General features: G+C 39.2%; 1 protein-coding gene across 3 annotated transcripts in view; it reads left to right on the top strand.

Moving 5' to 3' along the window:
• Positions 1-25,923, top strand: part of cntnap2a (contactin associated protein 2a) — a 325,051-nt gene that overhangs the window by 292,846 nt on the left and 6,282 nt on the right. For 2 of the 3 annotated variants that reach the window (XM_086151349.1, XM_086151350.1), the window contains 5 exons: positions 2,566-2,595; positions 4,905-5,141; positions 9,013-9,246; positions 10,133-10,266; positions 15,834-15,927. In XM_086151349.1, the coding sequence (XP_086007475.1) occupies positions 2,566-2,595; positions 4,905-5,141; positions 9,013-9,246; positions 10,133-10,266; positions 15,834-15,927 (729 nt within the window). The remainder of the gene's footprint in view (positions 1-2,565; positions 2,596-4,904; positions 5,142-9,012; positions 9,247-10,132; positions 10,267-15,833; positions 15,928-25,923) is intronic. The other variant, XM_086151351.1, reaches the window with a different exon arrangement.

Here is a 25,923-nt window from a genome sequence, read left to right as displayed (position 1 = left end):
CTGGATTCGACCAATCCATCCAACACAAACAGTGACAACGTTTGTTTTAGGAGTTAAAGACCCAGTCTTTTGTGGAAATCACTGCGTTAGTTCTTAAGAGGCTTGGGTCTGGCTTTGCCAGAGCCTAGGCTAATTAATTTAATGCTAATCCAGCATAGTCACTCACCAAGGAATTTCATATTTAATGATATGCACACATGGACATGTAAACATCCTCGGAAATCTCTTCCATGTAAGTGACTAGAGTTTTAGTGTAGCTAAATCTGGGGTTGGCTAAGTCCTTGTGGTGCAGCCCAGGCAACTAAACTGACTAAACCAATTAAACAAACAAACAAAACAAACAAGAAAAACCACTACAAATACCGATTCACAAACACTACATACCAGAGCATATTAGAATTTGCCATGGCAGTTTTTATTGCATTTTGTGACAGAGACTGTTAGAATACTGCTTCGTCAACTATGTTTTTAACATAATACAGGTCTAAAGGTTAAGGAAGAACTAGACTCTTTTTTGCCCACTCTCTCTGGTTTTCTGCTGAGTTATCAGTGATCTAAAATGAAACCTCAAGGGAGAAGTAGTTTTAGGCCTTTCCAAATAGAAAAGAGTCTCCATGGTCTTATTGGAAAGGTGCAGCCAGAAGAACATGTTCTAAATTTCAATAAGACGTCTTGATGCGATAACCTTGAGCCCCCAGATCCTCGCTTTTAATTTCATTATCTCATCAGTTTTTCTCATTGGAATGATACTTAGCTCCTTCATTTTATCACGTTCCCATTTGCTTCCCACTGTCCTTTTTTGTGACATGGAAATGGACAAGAAGCTATTCATCATTAAATGTAATAACTTTCAAGTAGTGTCACCTCATTTCCAAGTCATTAAAATTTTTGTCCCTTTCCATTGTATTATTGTTAAAGCTGATGCCTGCTGTGAGTGGAACCGCTATAGAGACATAGCAATGGAGTCAGATATAGAAACATAGTGCAAAAACCTATGTGTAACTAATGGACCCTTTATTCTGAAATCTCAAATCTGTAAAACCTGGGTAATCAATTTTGGGATTTTGGGAGTAACATTGCAACAAACCTGAGGAGACCCATGGGCCAACGCTTCAGTCAGATCTGGCATTGGAATCCATTTAGGATGATCAGATGACAAGTGAGCAGCTGCAAATGCCCTAAAGACGCAATGAGATATGATCTCTCCTGCCTCATTGTGGGGTGGCCTGGACTGCATTCTGCTCATTCTGTTAGTGCGCACATTAGAATGAACCAAGCCACAATGAGGGACAAATGAGAGTTGACTCCCGACAGAGTTTTGGAAATCTAGGAAACAAATAAAAAGTGACAGAGAGTGTAAAGACTTGCAGGAATGGGACTGAGGACAGGTGCATAGTGGCGAGTGTAGTTTGTGTCTATTGAATTGGGCAGGGAACAGCACTTTTTTTTTGCTCAAAGAATTTTCACCAATGGAATTCAAGGGTTTAATTAGTGTCATTTTCAGCCCCTGAATGCACAGTAATTTTGATGTTCCTTATCACCCTCCACCATGAACTGTAACTTCAAACATTGAACTGCGAGCAGCCATGTTATTCGTAGCGATATGTCTACCGGCCGGTGTTTGCTCAGACGTCTATTGTTCATATCGTCTGGAATGTAACACGAGTGTTACAGGAAACAGACATATGTCTGGAAAATGACAACACACTCACTTTGTTTTGCATATAAAGCTTGTAGGTTTAATTCCAATGAGTCTTACATGATACCCATGGAGATACACCCTGAGGCTAGAACTTAAACCTTTTGTTGAGCTGCTCCGTTGTTTTTGATGTCAGACGTTGATGTCGTGTCCAAATAGGTTCTGGCAGGCAGACATATATGTATCTCTGTCGAGATACATATATATTTGTGTGTGTGTTTGTATATGTATATATACACACATATGTGTTTGTATCCATACATATTTATATGTGTATATACACACGCACACACACACACGCACACACACACACACACACACACACACACACATACATATATATACATACATATATTTAAAATGCAAACCAATGCACTAACATGAAAGTGCCTATTATTTGTTTTCATCACTAAACAAAAAGACAGTTTCCATATTAGTCTCTGTACGTATCGTCTTATCGTCTCTCCCTCAATCAATATGTTACTCATCAAGCATTTGATTGCTTTAGTGTTTGCTGCACAGTAGCTCATTTGCTGTAATGGCCTTGAGAGTAAATGTTACACCATCAGCCCGCTGTCATTTACTTCACACGGTTAACTTTTAGCTCTCCAATTCTCTTCATACATGGATACAACAATGAATCTTCCCACTCTGTATTCATTTCATACCACCATCTGTTCTTTTCAGATCCCTCTTGGTAAATTCCCACTATTGTGTGTTTTTTTTATGATTTTGCATGCTCCTGCTTAATTTTCTGTGAATTTTGTCTGTTTTTCATTTCCTTTTTTCTCCACATTGCCCCTTTCTGAACGGATTGGAACCTTGCTTTTTCCTGTCATTGCATGTGCATGCGTCACCTGTTTCAGGAAAGCCTGCTTCGCTCACCTGCCAAGACAGTAGGTAGCATTTAATTCATATCATGTCTGTGACATTGATTCAGACAGATAATCACATATTTAGGTTTGACTGTGCAAACACCCTCTACAGTTCCAGTTGTGTGTTATTGGGGCTTACTCTCTTGGACTGAGGGGGGATTGCCTGAAAGGTGGTTGCTTGTGCTCTTACATGTGTACCTTTTGATTCATACTTCACATTGGCATAAAGATGTGGGGAATTATTGTGGATCCAGCCTCATTTCAATACTCAAGTAGATTGTCATGCAGAAATCTGTCAAACCTAAGCCCATTATGTCTCTTTAAAGGAGATAGTTGGGAGAAAAAAAAAAACTTGGCTGTAAACCAACAAATATAAAGTGCTCAGCTAGTAAAATGGGATTTCTATGATAATATCTCTCTCCTGGAAATGCCAGTGGGTTAGAGAGGCTTTTCAAATGGCATTTAGTCAATATGGATCAAAAACAGCCCACTAAACCCAATACAAATGGCACCCTTTAAAGCTATGCATATAAACAGGGTGTGGGTTCACGCTCTCATGGGAATCTCTTGAACGGCAAAAAATCCTACATCCATTCTATTAACCCACTTATACAATGATATTGGTTGCCCAACTGTACAGTCTATTGGTGAAATAGGGCAAATGTAAATTCTCCGTAACTCTGTATAGATATTTACATTTGCGCTTTGTATGTGCCTTACACCTTCACCATATCCTCAGCTAGTCACACCTTACTCATACGCAGTAAATATATATGTAGTAAAGAAAAGTGTCACAGGTAATCGACATATCCAGCGTAAATACATACAGTAGGTATATACTTTTCCTCTGTATGTTTCTATTCAATTTCATCAGTGATTCAAGTAGCGTGTGTCTGTATACATTGTGGGCTGACTAAAATGGGTTTTTGATACTGATATCTAGTTGGGACCTATCAGTCTCTAAACACATTAACATTAAGGTTTCCAGGATTTCTCAAGTGTGTAGCTTGCAAGAAGTATTTTACAAAGGAATATTAAACTAAATCAATAAAGAAGATGTTGAAACCAATCTGCTGTTAGACCCAAAATTGACTTCAGTCCATATCATTTAGGCTCTGTTACTATTATTTACAAGTCTGATCTGTGTATGTGCAGGCATGTGTATATGCGTACGAGCACAATCATGGGCTTGTGTTTGCCCGTGTACGTGTTCACCCTGGTCTCTGCAGGTCTCAGAGCTTCCCGTCTGTTTAATCAGAGACTGGTTAAGACCTGGATAAACAGGTGGCAGAACCCTCAAGCCAATCAGTGGTACAAAATGGATTAATTAACAGGTGTACAAGAAGTCAAATGCACTCTGGGATTGGAAAGTGGTGAAAGCCTACTTGCATCCTGATATTTGAATTAGGCATTCATCACAGAAAATCAAAATACATGTATTAATAATGTTGTTATCTCAATGTTGTAGGTTACTTGCGTGTCTAAACTACATGGTGCGTGTGTGCGTATGTGTGTGTGTGTGTGTGTGTGTGTGTGTGTGTATATGTGAATTCAATTGATGTAGAATGAAACTGAGCGTGAGGGTGTGTGTGTTGCTCAAACTGCCTTCTTGGACAGACACTTCCCTGTAATCGAAAGAATGCAACTGAGAGGTTTTAATTATAAAATGCCCCTCAGCTCTTTTTAATTGTCAGGTGCATGTATTTTGTATTTGCCATGTGTGTGTCTGTTTAAGCTTGAGTATGTTTCAATCTATACCTGTGGGTGTGTGTGTTTATTGCTCCAGTCTTTTAGGTCCACATTAATCTATTTAACACCCCTATTCCATTGGAAGTAATGGGTAGTTAGACAGTAATGTTGCAAGACCAGAATCACGATGGAAGCACTTAAGATGAATGCCTATCAACACCCCAAGGCTAAAAATTAATGCCCATATTGACATGTTTAAATTAAGAAGGCGGTATGTGGTGTGTGTGTGTGTGTGTCTCCTGCGTTTGGCATGCAGCCTATGTGTGTCACAAATCCATCCACGTGTCTTCTTGTGAGTTGTTCATCGGGCCCCTCTAATTAGTGAAAAATCCAAATGAGTTGAAGGTTGTTCAAGAACGGTGTCACAGTCAGAACAATTAGCATGACAGCAGCAGCTTTCTCCAGGCACTGGGATACAAATGCTTCTAAAGGAGATTAAAAGGAAACCTCTTTTACTCAGAATGACTTTTGTGACCCTGACTTTACTCGTCCTCCCCTCTTTGTTGTCTTCTCTGTCTCCTGTGTTATATTCTGCTGCTGCATCGCTTCTCCCTTCCCCTCCGTGCTTCATCTATCTTCAGGTGCAGCAGGGGGCCAGAGGGGTTTCCTTGGTTGTATTCGAGCCTTACGGATGAACGGCATCACCCTTGACCTGGAAGAAAGGGCTAAGGTAACGCCTGGGGTAAAGCCTGGTTGCCAAGGCCACTGCACCAGTTATGGGATGTACTGTCGGAACGGAGGAAAGTGCGTCGAAAGATACAATGGCTACCTGTGTGACTGCACCGACACAGCTTATGATGGACCTTTCTGCACCAGAGGTGAGAGACATGAAGTGAAGAGATCTGTCATTAGATCTTATTTTCATCCTTATACAACACCCAAGGGCTCACTAGTGTTTGTATCAGATGCAGTTAATATATTTCAATATTTCTGTCATTTTATACTCCCTTCCTCAAATCTACCTTTATTTTTGTAGTAGATGGCTGACAAACTGAGCTGTAATCACTTCACTCATACTTATAAGTCGGTTAATGACTTTTACAAACATCTTTGAGAAAGCATATTATCATTCGCACAGTTGCACTTTAGTTCTCAAAGCCAGAGCGAAATTGCACCATGACCGGAGTTGTTATGTTTCGGTAAGACTTACTGCCCGGCACACCACTGTGATTTTGTTACACACTGCGAGAATCGTCACTCCCCTCTCCAATTTGGCTCTACCTGAATTGAAAGTCTTTGGGTCTTTGATAAAAGGTATGAATTGAGAGAAGTATTATGCCTACCAACCAGTTCTCCCCATCGGTGGATTGCACTCATTGAGGTTTTAAAGTGTGTTGACGAGATCACCGTAAAAAAGAAAAAAATGATGGAAGTGCTTTACTTAAGCAGCAGCGAGCTCTCTAGTTTCTGTAGATCTGAAAATGTAAGATGTGACACTATAACTCCACTCTTGCACTGGCAAGAAAACATCAAATTATTTCACAGGGATTCATTATAAGCAGCATAAAAGTTCGACTTTGCAAACAATCTTTCATGAGATGCTACAGGAAGGAGAGTGACAGTGCTGTCAGAAGCTTTGTGCGTCCTCCCAGCCAGAGTTGATCCCCTACATGTGAATTAATTTGTTTCCCAAATCTGAATAGTGTTTTTCCCCTGTGCTTGGCAGGGGGGTGACAGGATGACAGAAAACTGTGTGTGTGTGTGTGTGTGTGTGTGTGTGTGTGTGTGTGTGTGTGTGTGTGTGTGTGTGTGTGTGTGTGTGTGTGTGTGTGTGTGTGTGATTAATAAATCCATCAAGTTGATGATAAGGCAAGGTGTGTAAGGCATGAAAAAAACTCAGAATTTTCTTAACCAAATAGGTATTTTATAAATGTGCATGTGTGTGTGTGTTTGCGTGCGTGCGTGCGTGCATGCATGCACATGCATGTCTATACGTGTGTGAGCGGGTGTTTGTGTTGGTGATTGTGTGAGTGCATGTTTGCATGCATGATGCATGTATGCTCCATGTGTGGAATTTAATGACTTCGTACGAGTGAGTGAGTTACTGAGTGACTGCGTGACTGAGTGCATCTTTGCGCATAGATGTTAGTTCAATTGAGTAAGGATCCATTTCTATGTATGTGCATGCAACCCTGTGTGTGTGTGTGTGTGTGTGTGTCTGTGTGTACATGCATGCGTGTATGTGTGTGTGTGTGCGTGCGCGTGCGCATAAAAAGGTCGCGTTCAGAAAAGGAGAGACAATGAAAGGGAGAGAGCACACCCTTGTGTCTGTTTTTTTCTATGCATGATGTAACTTCTGCCTCCTCTTCTACTTTAAAGCTTTTACCAACTCTGCTCCCTGTTGTTTTTCTATCTTCCTCTCTCCTACTCCTTCAATATTCACTTATCTATCTCTCCTCTGATTTTCTCCGTTCACTGTTTCTTATTCGCTTATTCCCCTCCTCTCACTCTCTCTCTGTCTCTCTCTCTCTCCTTCCTCCCCCCTCCTGCCCACTCCACCTCTCTCTCTCTCTCTTCCTCTTTCACTGAGTGAAAAATGTATGAAGGCAGACATAATTGCTCAGTGCATTTACACTGTATCCATATTTATACAAAGCCAGGGGGATCGCTGCAGAATAATTATTATTACACACTCTTATTCTGATGCCTTTATGCCCTTGAGGGTCACAGGGAGCCAGCATGCACATGTGTGTGTATGTATGTATACATCAGTGCAATTCCACACAGACACACAAACGCACACACACATACACATACACACATACACACACATCCATACACACACACACACACGCACATAAACACATACGCACACACATAGCCATATATTTCTGAAGTTGTTCACAGACTGGCAGAAATATCCCTTCCAGAACCTCTCCATACACTGACCAAGTCCATGGCCAGGAGCAGATTTCTCTCGTTCCATCGCATGCTTCCAGACAGTCTTATATATATTTATCGGCAGGTCAGAGCAAGAAGACAGTATGAACACAGATTTTACATAATGCACGGTTTATATCCATAAAGAATCATTCTGTTAAGTTGAGTTTGTAGCTGAGCAGAACAGCCCATGCTTTTAATGCATAAAGCCTCACTTTGGAGCCAGAGAGTTTGGGAATTATCTCACAGGAAACAACTAAAAAAGAGAAGTTTTTCTAGAATAGGTGTATGCATATAATTCTTTTTGTACCTTTCAAAAAATACCTCTATGTTTCACTGAGAAATATTTGCTAAAGTTTGAAATTGCACATTTTGTAATCAAAGTGTAGGAGTAGAATAAATGAGGCTGCAATGTCAATACACACTCCTTAAAGTTACCTGAAATAAATGTTTAAATGGATTGGTATGTATCATTTAGTGAATATGTGAATGTGCACCCCATAAAATCCACAGCCATAAACAACCAGTCTGATTTGATTCTGAAAATACGATACCAACACAAAAAGTGAAAAAGGCAAAATGAGAAATTGTAGAGAAACAGCCTCGACTAAAAGTGTAAAGCATGTCTTTCAGTTGAAATTCTTAGTTTATAGCTTGATTTACATTACAGCCATTCCTGATTCCTGGTTTCTTGAGCAGTTAAATTTCTCTGGGTTCACTGCTGGTTGGTGTGTCAATGATTTTATGTACTGTATTTATTTACTGCTGGCTGCACAACAAATTGTCCCACATGGATTACAGCAAAGATTAACAACAAAGATTTCCTTTGAACATGACCTTGGTCATAAGCTTACACTAGTGACCGAATAAATGAAAGTGCTGCAGCATTAACATTTGCAATTTCAGTTAGTTTGCTCCATAACTCAATATTTAGGGTTTGTGCATTACCTCCCTGCATCCATCATGTGAAGGAGTATTTGCATATCAAACTGATACTTGATAAAGTCCTTATTCAACCGCATCTCATCCCTTAATTACATCTACTTCTGCATCAACTTTTCCACCAAATACTTGATAGCATTCAATTGGATGATATTAAAATTGTCCTATACTTATAGAGTTCTACATTGCAGATAGTCTGAATCCTTTGTTTGAATTCTATAAATTGATGTTATTGTAGCTCTAAGGGAAGAAACAGGCACTCACTATTTGCCTGGGGCTCTGCAATATCTACCAGGGTTGTTACTGTTCTTCACTTTTCATTTTTCAATTTATTATACTCGCCAATTTACATACAAGCAGCAGGCTCTTCATCGGATTTAAGTCTGACTTTGCTGGAGCACAACAGTGAGGAAGATATTCTGTAAAACCTTCACAACTTCAATGCCCGGTTAACACGGAACAATTGACACAATGGTTCTCTTGAGACTTCTAAATCCTGGAACTATATCAGGACATCACAATCAAGGTTCGAATTGTGGCGAGGCTGAATGGAGGCACGGATTTTCAAGCCTCTACAAGTGAGAGAACTTGCCCATTTTCTGGTAATAAGCTCTCTATTAAATTTAAGTAATGTAGCTTGAAGTATTTCTTGTCCAATGGGAGAAGATGGGTGAAATGAAGCTGTGAAATAAAATGCATAAACGTGTCTGCTCGATATTATGGTCTTCAAGGAGTAATAGATATACATTTTCAATCTGGTATCTCAAGGAGGGTTCATTTTTTTTTTTTCCCTTGCTGTGTCTCAGCATGTGTGTAAATCCTTATGTCTTCATTCTGCATTTATGAGGCTCATTCCTTCTCGCACAGATGTAGGTGGATTCTTTGAGGGAGGAACACTGGTCAAGTACAGCTTCCTCGCCAGAGCAGCCGCAGGAGCCAGCAAAGATACGAAGATCATTACAAACAGCCTGATGCCGCAGGACGTAAATTTAACAAAAGAGGAAGTGACCTTTAGTTTCAGCACATCCAGCGCGCCAGCTATTCTGATGTATGTTAGCTCCAAGACAGAGGACTATATGGCAGTGGTGTTGAGACAGAATGGTAAGATCCAGACATCACTCCTAAACATAATATCTCCAGTCATTCCTTGTAGCATGGTTTGAAAGTTCTATCTTTTCCCAGACTAATCGCTTCATTATGCAGATTTGCACCGCCTTGTTGACAGACAGCTCCGATATTTTGATTTGAAAGAGATAAATCTTTGATGTCGCCATCTAGTGTTTGAGTTGCTGACATGTATGATCGCAAAGGCAGAAGTACAAACAGTCTATGCTGCCCCAGGGTGTTGCCTCAAAACTGCCAACTCAAGGCCTTGAGAAAGTAAATATCCATAATCTTTAGTACTTTGAAGTCAAGGCGGGGCTTTTCAAATTTCGGAGCACTGTGTTTTCTCAACTATTTCAAAAGAAAATATATATTTGAGTGTTTTGAAGGGGGGCTAAAAGTGGGGGCTGGTTAGTCCTTCCACCTCACCACAAGAAGGCCAGTCGTTCAAATTCCGACAGCAGACCTATCTGTGTACGTTTGCTTGTTCTCCCTGTGTCTGCGTTGGTTTCCTCTGGCTTCTCCAGTGTCCTCTCACAGTCCAAAAACATGCAGAAGGTCAACTGGAGACCCTTAATGATCCAGACAAGTGAATGGTTGTGAATAATAAGGCACACCAATGACCCTGAATGCAGGATAAACTGTTTAGATTATGAATGGATCCATTTTTAGAAGAGTCACAACTTAAAAGTAAAAGGTTCCTGGTATTATTTGTGATATCAATAGTTTTTCATACTTCCCGTATAGTTAGCTTGTAAAAACTTGTTTAAAGTTTAAATTTAAGTATGGTTGTATCCATTATATTATTCTTCCACATGGAAAGAGTTATCGCTGAATTGTAAAAATTCCATACCTCTTGATCTCAATCTGTCTTGTTTTGCAGGTTCCCTGCAGGTGAGATATAACCTGGGCGGACTTAAGGAGCCATTTGCAATAGACGTGGACCAGCGCAATCTAGCTAATGGACAGCCACACAGCATCAATATGTCTCGCGTTGACAGAAGCATCAACATCCAGGTACAAGCTGCAAAAACAAATTAAAAAGGGCCATAAAAATAATACATGAGCTCACTTTACAAATGTGAATATCTTAAACACACCAATTCATGCACTCACTGATCAACCGGTAATGGAGAGATGATTCCAAGTCAGATCTCCTGTCGAGATAAACTGTCCTTTTGTCGATGAGTTTTTATTCACTTTCACTCAAAGCTTGGGTTCCAATTTGTCCATGTTTGACTAAGCATACCCTTCTGTATGTCGTTACCTAACTCTATTTACGCATGTGTACAGATCTTTAAGGGGAAGTTTGAGTGAGAGTCAGACAAATGCAGCTTGTTCATGAGCGAGTTCATCCATTTACTCAGTAAATCTGTGGCCCGCCTATGTGTGGGTCCACGTTCATGTGTCTGTAGGTGTGAGCTTTTGAATTTTGTACAGTTAAACAGCTTAGAGCGGCTCAATAAAACCACGTCTCAGTCAGTAGGTGTCAACTATCTGATGAAAATTCACCACCATTCTGGGTTAAAGCGGTAAGATGTGACTCCAGGCAGATGTTTAGAGGTGAACACAAAATAGACAGCATTTGTCTGTAAAATCACATCACTGGTTGAAACCAGATCTGGATGAAATTGTTTCTGCGCATGCATGTGTGTTTATGGTTTGCTGAGAGAAGGAGAAGGAAGAAAAGTTAATACACCTGTTATTTGCCTACATTCTTCTATGTTTATTCTCTGCGAATCATCACTCTTGTGCTTTCAGAGCTTGATTTCCCTGCAGGCAACAGTGATATTTCATCTCTCTGGCACTATCATCTTATACTTGGTATTCTCATGAAGCCCACCTGTGAAACAAACACTAATTTGAGAACAATTTATCTCACGTCTATATCATCTCACTGGAGAGGATGAGCCTCACTTTCTCATGACCCCCAGTTGAGGGCTCTGAGACACGTAGAAGTATGGAAATACAGCCAGTACTTCAATACTTGAAACAATTTGGAGGATGGAAATAATGTAATGTGAATGTAAGGTGTTGGAATAAATGAAAATATCCACAGTATACATTAATAGAAAAAAAAATAGATACACATATGAAAAATATATACATGACCTAAGACAACTATGTTGACCTCTGTGTCAGGAGATTCTCAAACAACCGAACACTGAAACCTGTAATTCCCTGCTAATTTATTCTTGGCTACGGGACATTGAATATATCACCCTCCTTTGTGATCATAGCACGCCAAATAAATCCCTAAATTTTGTTTTATTGCAACAAATACAATGTCATAAAGAAGTTCAAATATTACAATGATTCTTTTGTGCATATTTACCTTTCCTACATTGGTCCTCTACTTTCTCTCTCTCGCTGTCTCTCTTGCCCTCTGTCATTCCTTGCATATATATCGAGTAAAGGTCTCCATCAGTACAGGAATTTCATCACCTGCATCCACACACTTAAGTGACAAATTCTGACAGCAAGAAAATTAAATTGAACCATCCAATGGAAATCTCCCTCATTTCCTGGGTAAATCGCATCCTGTAGCGGCTGATCACCCTGTAGGGAGCACTTCAACATAACACATCCCTTTTTTACTGGCAGAGAAGTGGATTGGAGCAACTGTAAGGTTCTTTGCTCACTGCACACAATCACACACACACACACACACACCTTCATGTCCACACTATCTTCCATTGGCTGATTGCATCTCGGTTGTCTCTAGATTAACAGTATCGATGTTCAAGCCAGTCGCAAGTGTGTGACTGAACTGTTAACTATTACTTTCTTATCCCAAGTTTGCCACTCCTCTTGGACTCTGTCTGTACTCCATGACAATTTGGGGATTTCTTTTTGCCTTTGAATTAACAGCTAGTGGGCACAATGAGAAATCCGCATACAAACCAAGGGTTTTTGATGAAGATGAATTTTATAGATAGATCATGAAATGTAGACCCAGAAGTGCAAGCAAAGGTAACTTTGATTAGAAGAACTTTTCATGCTGTCTTGATGCCTCAGGGCATTTTTTTTTCAAGGTACAAATGTGCACTTATTCCCATGCATAAACAGATGTGGACATGCATATCAAAATGCATGTGAGATCTTGCCAGGTCAGCACACTACCATAAGGCTCACAGAGCTTGATTTTTCCACATTGCCTCTCTCTCTCATCTATATTATAGAATTCATGTCAATGTAGTCTTGATTCACAACAGCATGTCAGACAGTCATCAGGCGCTTAGACCAGATTCCAAAAATATTGCAGGAATATTAGATTTACTGATCGAGAAATCTCATCTGCAATTTATGGAGCAGTCATTTTGCTACACAAGTTAAGTTCTAGCTTTAGCCATTTCATCTAAATTACATAGTAGCACACTTGGACAAAAATGAAATGATCATTCCTGTCTCAGCACATATATGCTTAGACGTGAAGCATATGTCCTCCCAAGGAAGAACGAGTGACAGTCTAAACTGATGCACGTCATTTGTGCATCAAATGTACAAATCAATGAGGTCAGAGAACTATTACCGGCTACAGGCAGAAAGAAAATGTTCACAGTTTTCCAGCACACTTAGTATTTTTACAAGTACCTTATGGATCACTTACCTGCCAATAAACATCACTCCCATTTTTTTATCATCAAACATTCAGCACGGTTTGTCCTTTTTATGAATCAGCTTCTCCTTTTATAAGACACATTCTGTCTCATTCCTCAGCTGTACATATATATCAGTAATAAAGTATGTTGAGGAAGATAAATACACTATCTGACTGACAGACATAGTGTTGTTATCAAAGAGTGCTGCTATTGTCAGAACGCTTAAAGGAAATTTTCCTTGATTTGAGCTTGAGCACTGTCTTCTCGACAGTGCTGTGCATCAAAAAGTATTTTCACACGATAGAACACAAAAAGAGAGATTCACAGACCTTTTATAACGCAGACGTTTTTATGAAGGCACTCATTTTTAAGTCTACTGAAATACCGTGTTGTAAACAGCGCACTGGGTGATGACTAAAATGTGTAGCCTTGCATTGAGCATCAAAGTGTACATCAGCATTATAAATATTTGTGACCCCAATGCTTTAACAATATCAAATAATAATTTTTGATATCAGATGTGTTGCACATGATGGGCGTTACCCTGACCACTGCAACCCGCATTGACCTAACTGAGGAATAAAATCATGCAAAATTATAATTTTCTCTTTCACCCACTTATATTTTCAGAGTAAAAGTTTTGAATTCACCACCTGATATTTATGAAACAACAAACACACCATTATGGAGACTAACTGATGAACATAGTGGAATATTAGTCAGTAAAGGAGTAAGTATGTCCCAGAGGACCTGAAAGAGCCGCCAAAAAATTGGATTGAAGGGGAGTTATTATTGACCTGGTGCGTCTGCCGTGCACACAGCTTGCCTCTACTGCCCCCAAGTGGCTGCAAGATCTGGACCAGACTGGTTTGAGTGCTCTTTTGTTGGTTTTCCCTTTATATTTAACAGAAGCCTTGTTGTGGCTTGCTTCTTTAGAGGATTTATACCAGCGGGCTGCTAATGGGTCACATTCAACTTTCAGAGGGAAGAGAGTGGAGTGTGTCCTCAAGGCTGCAGTGGTCTACCAGTGCTACAAGTCGAGGCATTTCGATAAGAAACTGGTTAGTTTAAACACCTCAGGGAGAAGAAGGACAAATAGGCCAGGGGGGTCACTGGAACCTGGGGGAGAGTTGAGTGGAGGAAAATCGTGGAATAATAGAATAATATTATATAGAGAAAAACTGTGGACATACAAACTTTATAGCGACAAAGACCAGCGACACCATGCGTCTGTAATTTTATGATATGATAAGGCTTTATATCGTCAGCATAGAAAATAATTTTGTTTGAATTCTGGTTTCGGAAATAGGCAACTACCTGGAATATATTCACAGCAGTAAAAAGTGCAGCCCAGTCTATGACAATTACCAAAAAAATGCAAATTATTGTTTATTTGCGTTTGACTTCTTTTTAGCTATTTATGTCCTTCAGCTATAATCTAGGATACTGAGCTGTCTCAACAGTTGTAAAACCTCTCATTATACTTAAAACTTGTCTAAATATATATGTAGGAAATCGGTCCGATACGATTCCTTTTCATCTTTTTTTTTTTCAAGCACGTCTCCAAATACATTTTCAAACTGTTCATTTTTCTTTGTGTAACCTCTCATTACTTATCTAAGCTATAAATATCCCCAGAGGCACCTAGAACACTTAAAGAGAAATCCTTATTGTCTAATTGATACAACGTAAAATGAAAGAATACCAGTAATTGCGCTTGTAATTGACAAAGTTTGCTTAAAAACAAGGTTTCTCCCCTAGCCGTTTCCCCCATAGGCCTTTTGTGGCTACGGGACTTGGGCTGGCCTCCTGAGCTCTGCAGCCAATTTGTTTTCTCAGATAAAAGTAAATAAGCTGAGCACAATTTAATTGTGCCCCATTATCCCACCCTGCAGTCAGCATGGAAAACAAAACCCACACAATGCTCCACTGAGAGAAGGCGTTTGGAAAGAATCAAATTAGGATATGTTGTGTGTTAGTGTGTGAGTGTTTGTCATCACAAAAAAGAGGCAAATCAAAAAAACAAATGTAAAAAAAAAAAAAAAAAAAAACAATCTTGCTGTGTTGGGGGTAGATAGAAACAACAAAACACTCCCGCATCAACATTTCAATGGGGATCAGGCTTAGCTTCACTCTATCAGGTCACAACAGCTATTCGGCACATCAGTGGAGCATATTTCGAGTCAAACGCACAGTAACATGAGCCAGTGTTTTCAATTGGCCCTCCTTTCTTCTGGTCGGGCCCAGCGGTGTGCTCTGTGCTCACTGGTGTGACCTTAGATACAGTCCTCCAGCGAGCATAGACGACGTGAGGGGAGCAAGGAAGATCTTTTTATTTGTGAAACACACGCAAACCAATTTGGGGCTTTGAAATTATTGCCGTCAGTAGCACCGGCTGTAACCTTCAAGCTAATTAGAAACTTCAGTTAAACAGGAATAATGAGTTAATTATGCTGAGGTGATATTAAATCTGTTTATCCCAAACCTCCATCCCCTTCGCTGCTTTCATAATCTTAACAGAGTTGCATTTCTTAATGCGCTGGCTTTTCTCTCTCTTTCAAAGTTGACAGAAAAGGCTTTGAGCGTACAAATTGCATCTTGGTGATTAACTGGGATCATTCACCGAGTATAGTTTAAGTAGCGTTTGTTTGCTGCATCATTACGGAACATCGGTTTTCAATCATGACCAGCGCAATAGAGCTGATGTGAAATATCTGTTTCGTACTTGCGTATGCAGTGCGTACTGCATACATCTTTCGACATCATTTCAAAGTCTCGGTGATTTACTCCTACAAGTAATTTCACATTCCTCAATTTCCATACTTCCATAGACGACCATAGGGGTGCGACATTGAGCAGCAGATCGAGTCGTACAAGAGCTTAATAATGGAATATTTTTAGTCATAGTCTCTTTAAAATGCAGATAGTGATACATTATCTGACATGCTCTCTTCCTCTCCTCCCCTTTACCCTCCAATTCAGCTGGATCATTATCCTCCAGTCAGCTACACACTCCCAGATGCCTCTGACACCAAGTTCAACCAAGTCAAGACACTATTCTTGGGCAAAGTTTTTGGTGAGTATGTCATCCCCTTAGAACTCTTTGCCCTAAACTGTTTGAATTTGCATTTAAAATTTACTTTTTACTGATTTATTGCAACAACTAACATTCCTTTGGCTTTGTTTGGCTGTTTTATTATTTTCTCTCATCTACATCCCTGCAAGCAACCCAACATCAAGTTCTCATTCAAGAAACAGTCTGCTTACATCTTCTTGGGTTTTTTTCAAAGACATGAATTAATCAAAGGGGGTGGTAAATGAGAGAGCCGGAGGTTTGGGGAGGTTCCACGCATACATTTCTAGAATGCACTTTTTCAAAGTTGAGGCTTATTCACTTCTCAGTTGCATCTTTAAATCCAGTTTACATCAGTCAGCCTGTCATGGCCTTTTCAGTAGTCATGGAGATCTGACTCACTATATTTTACAGTGATGACCTTTGAGGCTGATAAAGCAATAACACCTGAAGACATCTGCTGATTGTTGAGCAGTTGCCCACAGGAACCCTCTATATCAGACCTGGACATTTTACAACCTGAGGGGCACATACGACCTTCCAAACTATTTTTTTTAATATTTTTATTAAGTATTTTAAATCAATATTGAATTTAGAAGCTCCTTATTTTTTCCTTTAGTTTAATTTTGTATAAATTATTACACACAAAAAATGTCAGTACATTTATATGATCATCAATGATTTTAAAGTTGAAATAAAATCCCCAAAAATTTAAAGGTATAAATTGCAATTTTCATTTTTTTTAATCTACATGATACCTAGTTGGCCCACGCATAAAAATAAAAGAAGAAATGGGACCCGCCAGTCAAAATAATTGCCCACCCCTACTCTATATACATTTGTGTAATACAGATTTCAGTTGTTTAAGATACATTATATTATATTATATTATATTATATTATATTGGAATGGATTCTTTTAAATTAATTTCAAAAATATACCAATGAAATGGCCGATAAAGAACATGTCTAAATTGAAGTGTGTGATTAGTGCAAATTAAGAGAACAGCAAATTGCATTGACAGATTATGTCCACAGAGAGGTAGCAGTGAGGCGCAAAGTGATATGGAAAAGGGCCACAGTATAAGCCATCTGTAACCCTGGCATGTAAACTGCCTCTTTCAGTTCTTTATATATCCAAACCTTAACCTGAATTTACTTTCACCTAAGTTATTTTCCAATATAATTCATCATAAATCATGGCAATTCAATTCGATTGGACATTTGTTTGTTTTTTTCAACTATATGGGCATCTGAGGTCAATTACAGGTCAATTACCTGACACAAGATCAATAATTATATATTTTAATTTATTCAAAAATTTGATATGATATGATATGATATGATATGAAATTCTTAAGCTCTACTGTTACTTCAATAGCAGTGAAGATTAAACAATAAACTGCTATGCACGCCAAACGGATCCCATCACACTCACATATACACATTGTAGGAATGCATTCACACATAATGCAATACATGTACACAAACACAACACACTTCATAAACAACCACTTAGACATACACACACTAATGGGAAAACTAACGACTTAAAAACTTTATGGACATAGCAAATAAAAGCAACACAGCATGCAAAACTTAGTATCCCGTGCAGCTCTCAACTTCACACAGGGAGACAGAAAACACAGCACACAATGAAAAGAGGACAAAAGGAATATTCAAATCCACCAGGACCAGCAGAGAAACAGGTGTTTGATCTTGCACATCTCATTAGATATGTTCCAGTTCTGCTCCGGGATGCTGGAAACAAAAGAGGCTATCAGACGGAGGATGTGTCAGACTCTGTTTCCTCGGGACAGAGACTCTGTGTTTGGCACAGCACAAACACATTAAGGCTAGTCAAAGCAACATTTCTTCTATCAATGCACAGTTTACTGATTGTGTACAGAGATCGGAATTCCAACAGCTTGATAAATACTCCTTTTCTGATAAGAGCATCTGGTGTTTAACATCTTCCTTATATGAATGCATAAAATAAAAAGTGTGAACTTGTGCTGGATTAGAAAACAATGTTGTCTGCGATGTAGGTCATTCATGAACCATTGAGGACTTCGAAAACAAGAAACTTGATGCTATTCTACATGATTCAAAGAGTTTTCATCTAAGTGAATATAAAACTGGGTAATGAGCTCGCTCTCGCTTGTTATGGATAAAAGCAACACAGCTCTGATTGTTTCCTCTCAGTTGACTGTTCAGAAAAATAGAAATAATAGCATTTCTAGCATTTGGTCTGTTACAAATAAAACCATGAATAAAATATTTTTAAAAAAGGCTTTATAAGCTCGTTAAATGAGCTTTTGGTCCTCTTAGCAGTGTCTCAAGAATGATGCCCTGGCAAGTTACTGCTAATTTGATCCCCAGAGCAAGATACTCAAGTTAGTAAAAAAGAGCATGTCTCTTAGCATTTGTGTCACCTGATGGTGCACCTGTTTTATCTTCGTTTGAGTGAAAATTTTTTAAAAAAAAAACACTACAACTTTTAACAGCTGCCATCCCAAAAGTCACAAGCACACAAGGCATTCACACTATTGGGCTTAAGCAAAATATACATAATCAGCATAGCTAAGAAAGTAATTTATACTCCCTGGCTTTTCAACATTGACATTATATTCGAAAAAAGGAATAGATCAAGATATCTTTCAAGAGCAGCATTATTCCCGCACATTATCACCAGTTATAACATGGCATCTCTTCTGTGTGGGATCATCAAAACCATCTTCAGAATCAAGCCTGGTTCTCAAGATGATTCATAAAGCAGAATTTCATATTTATGAGAATATATACAGAGATATGAACGTTATTAGTGTGATTTCAGAGCAATTTGTGTGTTGTGTCCCGGAAGCTTGCCAGAAATATTTTGAAAATGTCATTTCCACTCAAAAAATCATTAATTGCATTCAGAACCATTTTTTTTTTTCAAGTTCCTTTTTCATAGAAGACTGGCATCAGTCTGTTAATTGTAAATATAGACCCAAGTAACATGGTTTCAGTTTTTCAGGTGGTGTCTTTCAGCTGCAGTTTTACAAAAAAATTTATAAAAACTTGCACAGTTCTGGGTCTGTTGTTAAAGTCAATTTAGATATGGGAGACAGTTTTTGTCTTGCTGTCTTAGTTGTGAGGATATGTAATAAGTCTGATGTGATATGACACACACAGTCGGATATGAGTATTATAAATTCCATACATTTTTCAAAAAGCCTGGACTGGTAAGGTCAAAGACTCAACAGCTGAATTACAGTTGTGAACAATTTTCACATTGCTGCTGCTGCTGCTGCTTCCTGCAGTTATCACCTTGAAAAAAGTGACCAGCACATTTCAAAAGGCCTTTCAAAATCCCTGTTTTCATGAATTTTACTGAGCAATCAGTCCAGGACTGAAACCATGATTTTGCCCAATGTCATGGTTTGCAATGAGATTTATTTTGCCTTGGCAATAATCAGGAGTATAGTCAGTTCATTATTCAGTTTTCTTATAATGAGCCATATGCAAGAGGTAGATAAGCATGACTTTTCAGCTCTGAGACCTTCAGTTGAGCTCCAGTGTCAATAAATCATCTACAAATAGTGAGCTTTTCACAGAAATGAGTGATCAGATACCATGATATTGACTCATAAGCCGATTGGAAACACGGCCTTTTGATTTCAGGTCAAGGGTATTATGAAGGGTACAAACTCTGCAATGAGCAGGTTCATCTGTTACAATAAATTAAGTAGAATATGAAATTACATACTTTATGGATGATAAAATCATCATTAATGACAATTTGTCTGATTTTGATATAAAGAAGTGTGTAAACTCTTTATAATCGGGGAAATTACTGATTAGGTTTGGTTGGCAAATTCGAGTCAGATTGTAACTGGGTGTGACAGATTAGTTCTCATTATAAATACATTATAAAGACTGAATTAAACCTGCTTTTCATATATAGCAACATTAGCTTCCACCTCAGACATCAGTCCAATCAAGACCATTGGGGAGTCGGGGAAAGGTGGCTTTTATCCAGCCTTAGAACTTCATAACTTGTTATATGTTATTCAGGTTGTTCACAGAAGAATAGGCTCTGGGATGTTGTTGGATGGGAAAGGTTCAACAGGATGAGAAAAGTAGTGTCTTAGAAGCCACACTTGGATGGTCCATTGACCCACAGGGGGGAGTTAGTCAGGCCTCAATAGGGGGCTCACTTGAGTGAGAAGGAGCAGCTGCTCTGGACCACCTCAGCTCTTGGTCCTCGCTCCAGCACCTTGATACCTGGATCAAATTAGCCAGCGGGGTTCACAAACTCATCAGAAAACCTTACCGGCCGGCCTTGAGTCATTTGTTTGTACTGTTTGTGTGGCAAAACAGTGCAAAGTATCACCAATATAGGCTGTTTGTCTTGCAGACATTAGCCTAAATACTGCTATAACTAGTTTTTGATGAATGCATTGTGGATTGAAAAGTTGTTATTATTTTTTTTTGTCCATTTATTTCGCTTCTCCCGATTACAATGTTTGGTTTTGACTATTCCTGACTATTCCTGAAATCCTGACTATTCATTGTGTTAAATTAAGATTTTTCATATCTCATTGTCAGTGCTTGATTATTCGAAATACGACATTATCTGCTCAGACTGCTCCATAAGGTAATCAAATGCTGTTAGTTAAGTATCTCTGTTTTCATCTGCTGAGAAATGTCAAATAATTTCATAAACTTGTGCACTGTTACAAATAAGATACGGTGTGTTTGACTCATGGCGTAGCAATAGATATCATATCTACCTTGCAAAAGCAAAAAATGGATGGATGCTGCAAGTACTACTTGCTGTAAGTAATCTGTACGTATGTCTCTGTCTGTCTTTTAATTTAAGGGTCATCGGTCACCATCAATATTATGGCCGGTAATGCCTGTATATCAGGCCCAGAGTCACAAGGTTTACATTGTTTGCTCCCAAGGGCAATTTTGCTTAAGTGGTATTGATTATGAGGCAAGGAGGTGATTCAGTACATGCTTTTGAATCTTTTGCAGCCAGGTTTAGTGCCATACACTGGTTATGTGACCTTGTTACTGTGCTTAACACCATATTCTTACTTTTGGTGTGTGTGTGGGTGTTTTGAGTCTGCGTGCGGGCAGATGTCAGATGTGTGAGCGGTCAGGGGTAATATACTGCATATAGGGCTGTCCTCCCTAGATCTCTGCAGCCGAGTGAAATAAATGGGTGAGATGAGTCATACATCAGCAGACACACTCCCAGCTTGGCTCTCAGCAGCACAAATCTCTATGTCTTCATGTCAGTGTATCTAACTAAGAGAACGGATCCTGAGCCAACAGCAGAGAGAGCCTCTGAGAGACATGATGACACCATTTATTCTGCTTTTAGAGACAGATAATTGTAGCCCTATGGGTTGGTAGAACCGCCTCAGACTTGTGATGTGATGTGACTTGTGATTTTCCTTTACCTTCATTCCCGTAGAAGGCGATATTCTGATATTGAAGAGCTTGCTCCCTGTGGGTACTCCTAATTATTTAACATAGATATTTCAGTCACCCTAACATTTCAAGGCACATTAATGGGCTTCATTTACATTAACCAAATGCCTTTTACAGAGTTGTTTAAAACACAGTCAACCACTCAAGAGTCATAAAATCCCCACTATCCTTTGAAAGAACGAAAGGGATACAAAAGTAAGCAATTTTTAATGTTCCCAAAAGTTTTAAAAAATGCGGTGGTTTCAAATGATTTTTGGTTAGCTGACGTCAAACTTCTAATCAACCAAATTAATTTCAGAATATTTCCAGATTATCAAAAAACTACTAGTAAGACAAATAATCATCAAATATTTAAAACTCTTCAAAAACTCTTCTTATTTCCAACTGTAGTTTTTGACTACCCCATCTTTCTTTTTTTCTCTTTTATTAAAAATTGCATTGAAAATGGTTCTCTCTGAGACCTCTTTGTCTAGAAATATAATTTGAAAAGCAAACACATTGTCCATTCCACTTTTAAAATGGGCACAAATTGAAGTATTTGTAGGATTCATTTGCAGACTATTCCCCCATAAAGCAATTTGACTGCAGCTTTAAAGCCTTGGAAACTTGCTGGCCTCCTGCCTCACTGATTTTTTTTATTGTAATTGAGAGTGGGTGAAAATTTTAATACCCAGCCATTATATAAAAACTACTTACACAAATATTTCACATGTATTGTTCACAGTCTTTTCAAGGATTCCATGATATTTTATCAATTTCTTCTTCGCCCCCCTGCTTGTTTTTAGCCCAAATTAAAACCCCAAGGAATCCTTTTTTTAGAAGTGGCAGATAATATTAAGTAACATTTTGTTCTTTATCAAAGACTTAGTTTTATTACCAGTTCACATAAATGGCATCCACTTTCTCCCGATGACCTGGTGTGTAAGGGTGACATCATGCACACCTCAGCAGCCACCTTAAGTGAGCGGTGAGTCCTTTATCCGTATTGGTGCTGGATCCAGATCCGTGTTTTCTCCAGCTGCTATGTCTGAGTGGGGGTTGGACCGCACTGCAGCGAGAATGAGGGATAGAGGAAGGTAGAAAGACAGAGGCAGACAGACAGAGAGAGAGAGGGGAATTCTTTCCAATGTGTTGGTGGGATCCGCTATCGCAGAGGAAGAGCGAGTCGAAGAACAGGAGGGGAAGCTATAAGCAGGTTAGCCTGAGAAACTGTTAAGACACTGACGCAAACTCATCATAGGTAATTATCATTGTACATGTGTGTGTTTTTAACTGTTTCCATTTTTATGTGCAGAGGCAAATGGTTGCAGGATGAGTGATTCATTCCCCACTGTGTGTAAGTTGCAACAGTGCATGAGAAGCAGGTCACGGTACAATTCGATCTGAGATTTGCGTCAGGAAAAAAATCTTTACGAATTTGAATTTCAACAGCAATCCAACCCTTGGATGAACTGGGTTGAAGGGGAAATACACAGAGGCTGTGTGTGTGTTATGTTTGGTTTTCTGGCTTGACTTTGCTGTATTCAATGATATCCCGGTTGAGACTGTGTCACAAGGGAACAAATCATATCACCTGTTTTTCTCTGCGTACGTGAGTGTGTGCATGCGTGCATCCATGCATGTGCTTGTGTACATGCGTGCATCTGTTCAGCATAGTTCTGTCAGTTCTGAAACTAACAGTCCCAATCCCTCATCTCCCACTTTTTTTATTGGACTTGTCTGTTTCATCTATTATTTTTCTCCTCCTTTCTTTTTTTTTAATCCTTGAAATCTTCTACACATCTCATCAATCATCAATTTAATCCACTATGAGTCATTTTAGTGGTGTTTATAAAACATTAATTCAAATTCCTCAGAAAAGCCCGAAGGAAAAATTGCCTAGCTTTAGTTTTAGTTGGTTATTAAACCAACTTATTAAACATGTATATGAAAACATTAAACTATCTGCAGTAAAGTATTAAAGTCAGAGTAAGAGTTAAGTAAAAACATGAGTTTGTTAAACTTTGTCTCCCACTCATTTACACTTTATCGAGTTGTTTCCATTGTTTTTCTTTTTTGTACTGCTCTACACACTTATTATAAGAGACAAAGCATTGATGCTCCCTTTTTATTCCCTTTGTCACCCCTGCATCAGCTTGCATTTGTTGCCATGGCAACACCGTTTGATTTCCTTCACTGTTGCCCTCCTCTACCCTAGTATTTGAATACCTGTCGTGGCACCTCGTTTCTCTCCTGCTCTTTTTTCGAGTCATTCACACGCACGAACACACCACAGAGGCTGTCTTCAGTTTTCCCCTCCTCCTCTGCTGTGTCTGACACCCCCACCTCCCCCATCACCAGACATCTTTGAGAAGGCAGCCACGCCCGCTGCTTCTGCAGCTCTCCTCTCTCCATTTTCCCTTCTCCAAGCTGTTCTTGATCACTTCTTTTGTGCCCCCTCCCATAAATGCATCAGTCCACCCCTAAACACAAATCCCTTACCTGCCTGTTCTCCAAATGCCAGCTTTGTTTGCATCCACACTTTGTGAAAAATTCATATGACAGTTTCCCAGTAGACAAACCCTCGGAAGGTCCAATCCTCTTATTCACACAATGACCTTGTGGCAGCTGTGACTTTGCTGTTGTATGTCTGCATATGGAGATGTGTGAAGTCATGTATGAGGCAATATTCAAATTCGGAGCCACAATTCTAGTCTCACAAGATGTTTCATTTCATGACTGCAACTTGAAGCCAAATAGACCAGTCTTTATTGTGTTTTGATCGGGACACACTTCAACCCAGATGGTATTTGTTAGTATTTCGGTGTGTGTGTGTGTGTGTGTGTGTGTGTGTGTGTGTGTGTGTGTGTGTGTGTGTGTGTGTGTGTGTGTGTGCGTGTGTGTGTGTGTGTGTGTGTGTGTGTATGTGTGTGTGTGTGTGTGTGTGTGTGTGTTATTGATTATTCTAGCAAGTCAGAAGGGAAGATGGAATAGAAGAAGGGATTATATGCAATAGGCTTAGTTGGCTTGCGGGTTCTGACTGTATCTAACATTGTAAGATTTTTTGATTACCTATGCCTATACACTTATGAATGCGTTTACCTAGTTGCACAAAACTTATATGAGCTCAAAGCGAACTTCAAGGCCTCGTTTCAGTTACAACACAACCCTCATTTCCTCATGTTAAATTTTTGATCACCATGAGAGAAGGTTGATTTCTGCTCGATGTGCTGCTTTCTAGGATTCTCTCCAGTGTGAAGTCACTGGCCCAGCAAAAGAATCATAAATGAGGGAATCATGTTGTCTCTTCTCAGGAGCTGCTTGCAAAGCAGCCTATTATAGTCCCAAAATACAGCTGATTACTATTCAGGTCCAGGCCTCTGCAGTAATCAACACGTTTAGGGATACAAGGGAGAGCGACTTGTATTCATATTCACCGTTCATTTGAATCGTCTTATCAGTATTCTGCTCACTGCAATACTGTAACACTGAGGTTTTTTTTTTTTCTCAGCTGTCTCTGATTGTGTTTGCCTCTGCCTGTTTTGTACATCCCCACATAAATGCAACTTCAAAAACAAACCATCCACAACATCTCATGTCAAGCAGTGTGGCATAAGAGGATGACAAGAGGTATCTTTGTCTTTTTTCCCCAGAAGGTTGTTGCAACATGGACAGGATGATGCTGTTTTTTTATTTTCTGCATTCACACACACACACACACACACACACACACACACACACACACACACACACACACACACACACACACACATGCATAAGCAAATTTCTTCTCAGTAAGAAGAGGGGGATCAGCTCCAAACGACAGGATATAGTTTTAGATATATACATAATGCAAGTGCCTACAGGAGGTCTGGTCAGAAGGCAAATAAATATAGGACTCAGAAAACAGTGAGCTCTATTACTGTCAGCACAATCACTGGCTTACACATACTCACTCGCTTGTGTTTGTCCTGTCAATCTGGAATAAAGAGAGAGAATTAAATTACAAGCCGTGTCCAGATACAAAGAACCCTGTCATCTTATATTACATGATTCATTTCATTACTTGAAGTTGGAATTCTGCAGCACAATTCAGTCCAGGCGTGGCAGCACAGCAGTCATGCATTTTAAAATTGAAACTTGTATTTTGTGTGCACACAGGTGCATTTTGTTTGAATTCATGATATTTTTCACGTTGGCTTCCAGATTTCAGCCAGAATTCTCTGTGTCTTGTGTTGTTTTGCACAGCATGTATAGGTTAACTGAAGGGTCCCCTGTCTCTCGGCGTATCTGAACATTCAAAATGCATTATTTGCTGTACTGTTTTTTGGTATTTTGAAGTATCCTATACCATAATTCCATCATTTGAGTACTGAATGAATTCCAAAGGTCAAATTCTGGCACAATTTAATGTTACTAAACTATGATTAGTACGTCTAAGTATATATTCATCATGGTCTGTCTGTTGCTTAATTAGTTTAACTGTTAGCTTCAAGCTAAATAGTGCCACTGCCTTGTTGAGAAAGAGCGCTGC

This window comes from Fistularia commersonii, chromosome 8 (assembly GCF_037954325.1).
Source record: "Fistularia commersonii isolate RoL2024-O1a breed Wild chromosome 8, RoL_Fcom_v1.0, whole genome shotgun sequence".
Taxonomy (NCBI): Eukaryota; Metazoa; Chordata; class Actinopteri; order Syngnathiformes; family Fistulariidae; genus Fistularia; species Fistularia commersonii.
This window is presented reverse-complemented; position numbering and strand designations above follow the sequence as displayed.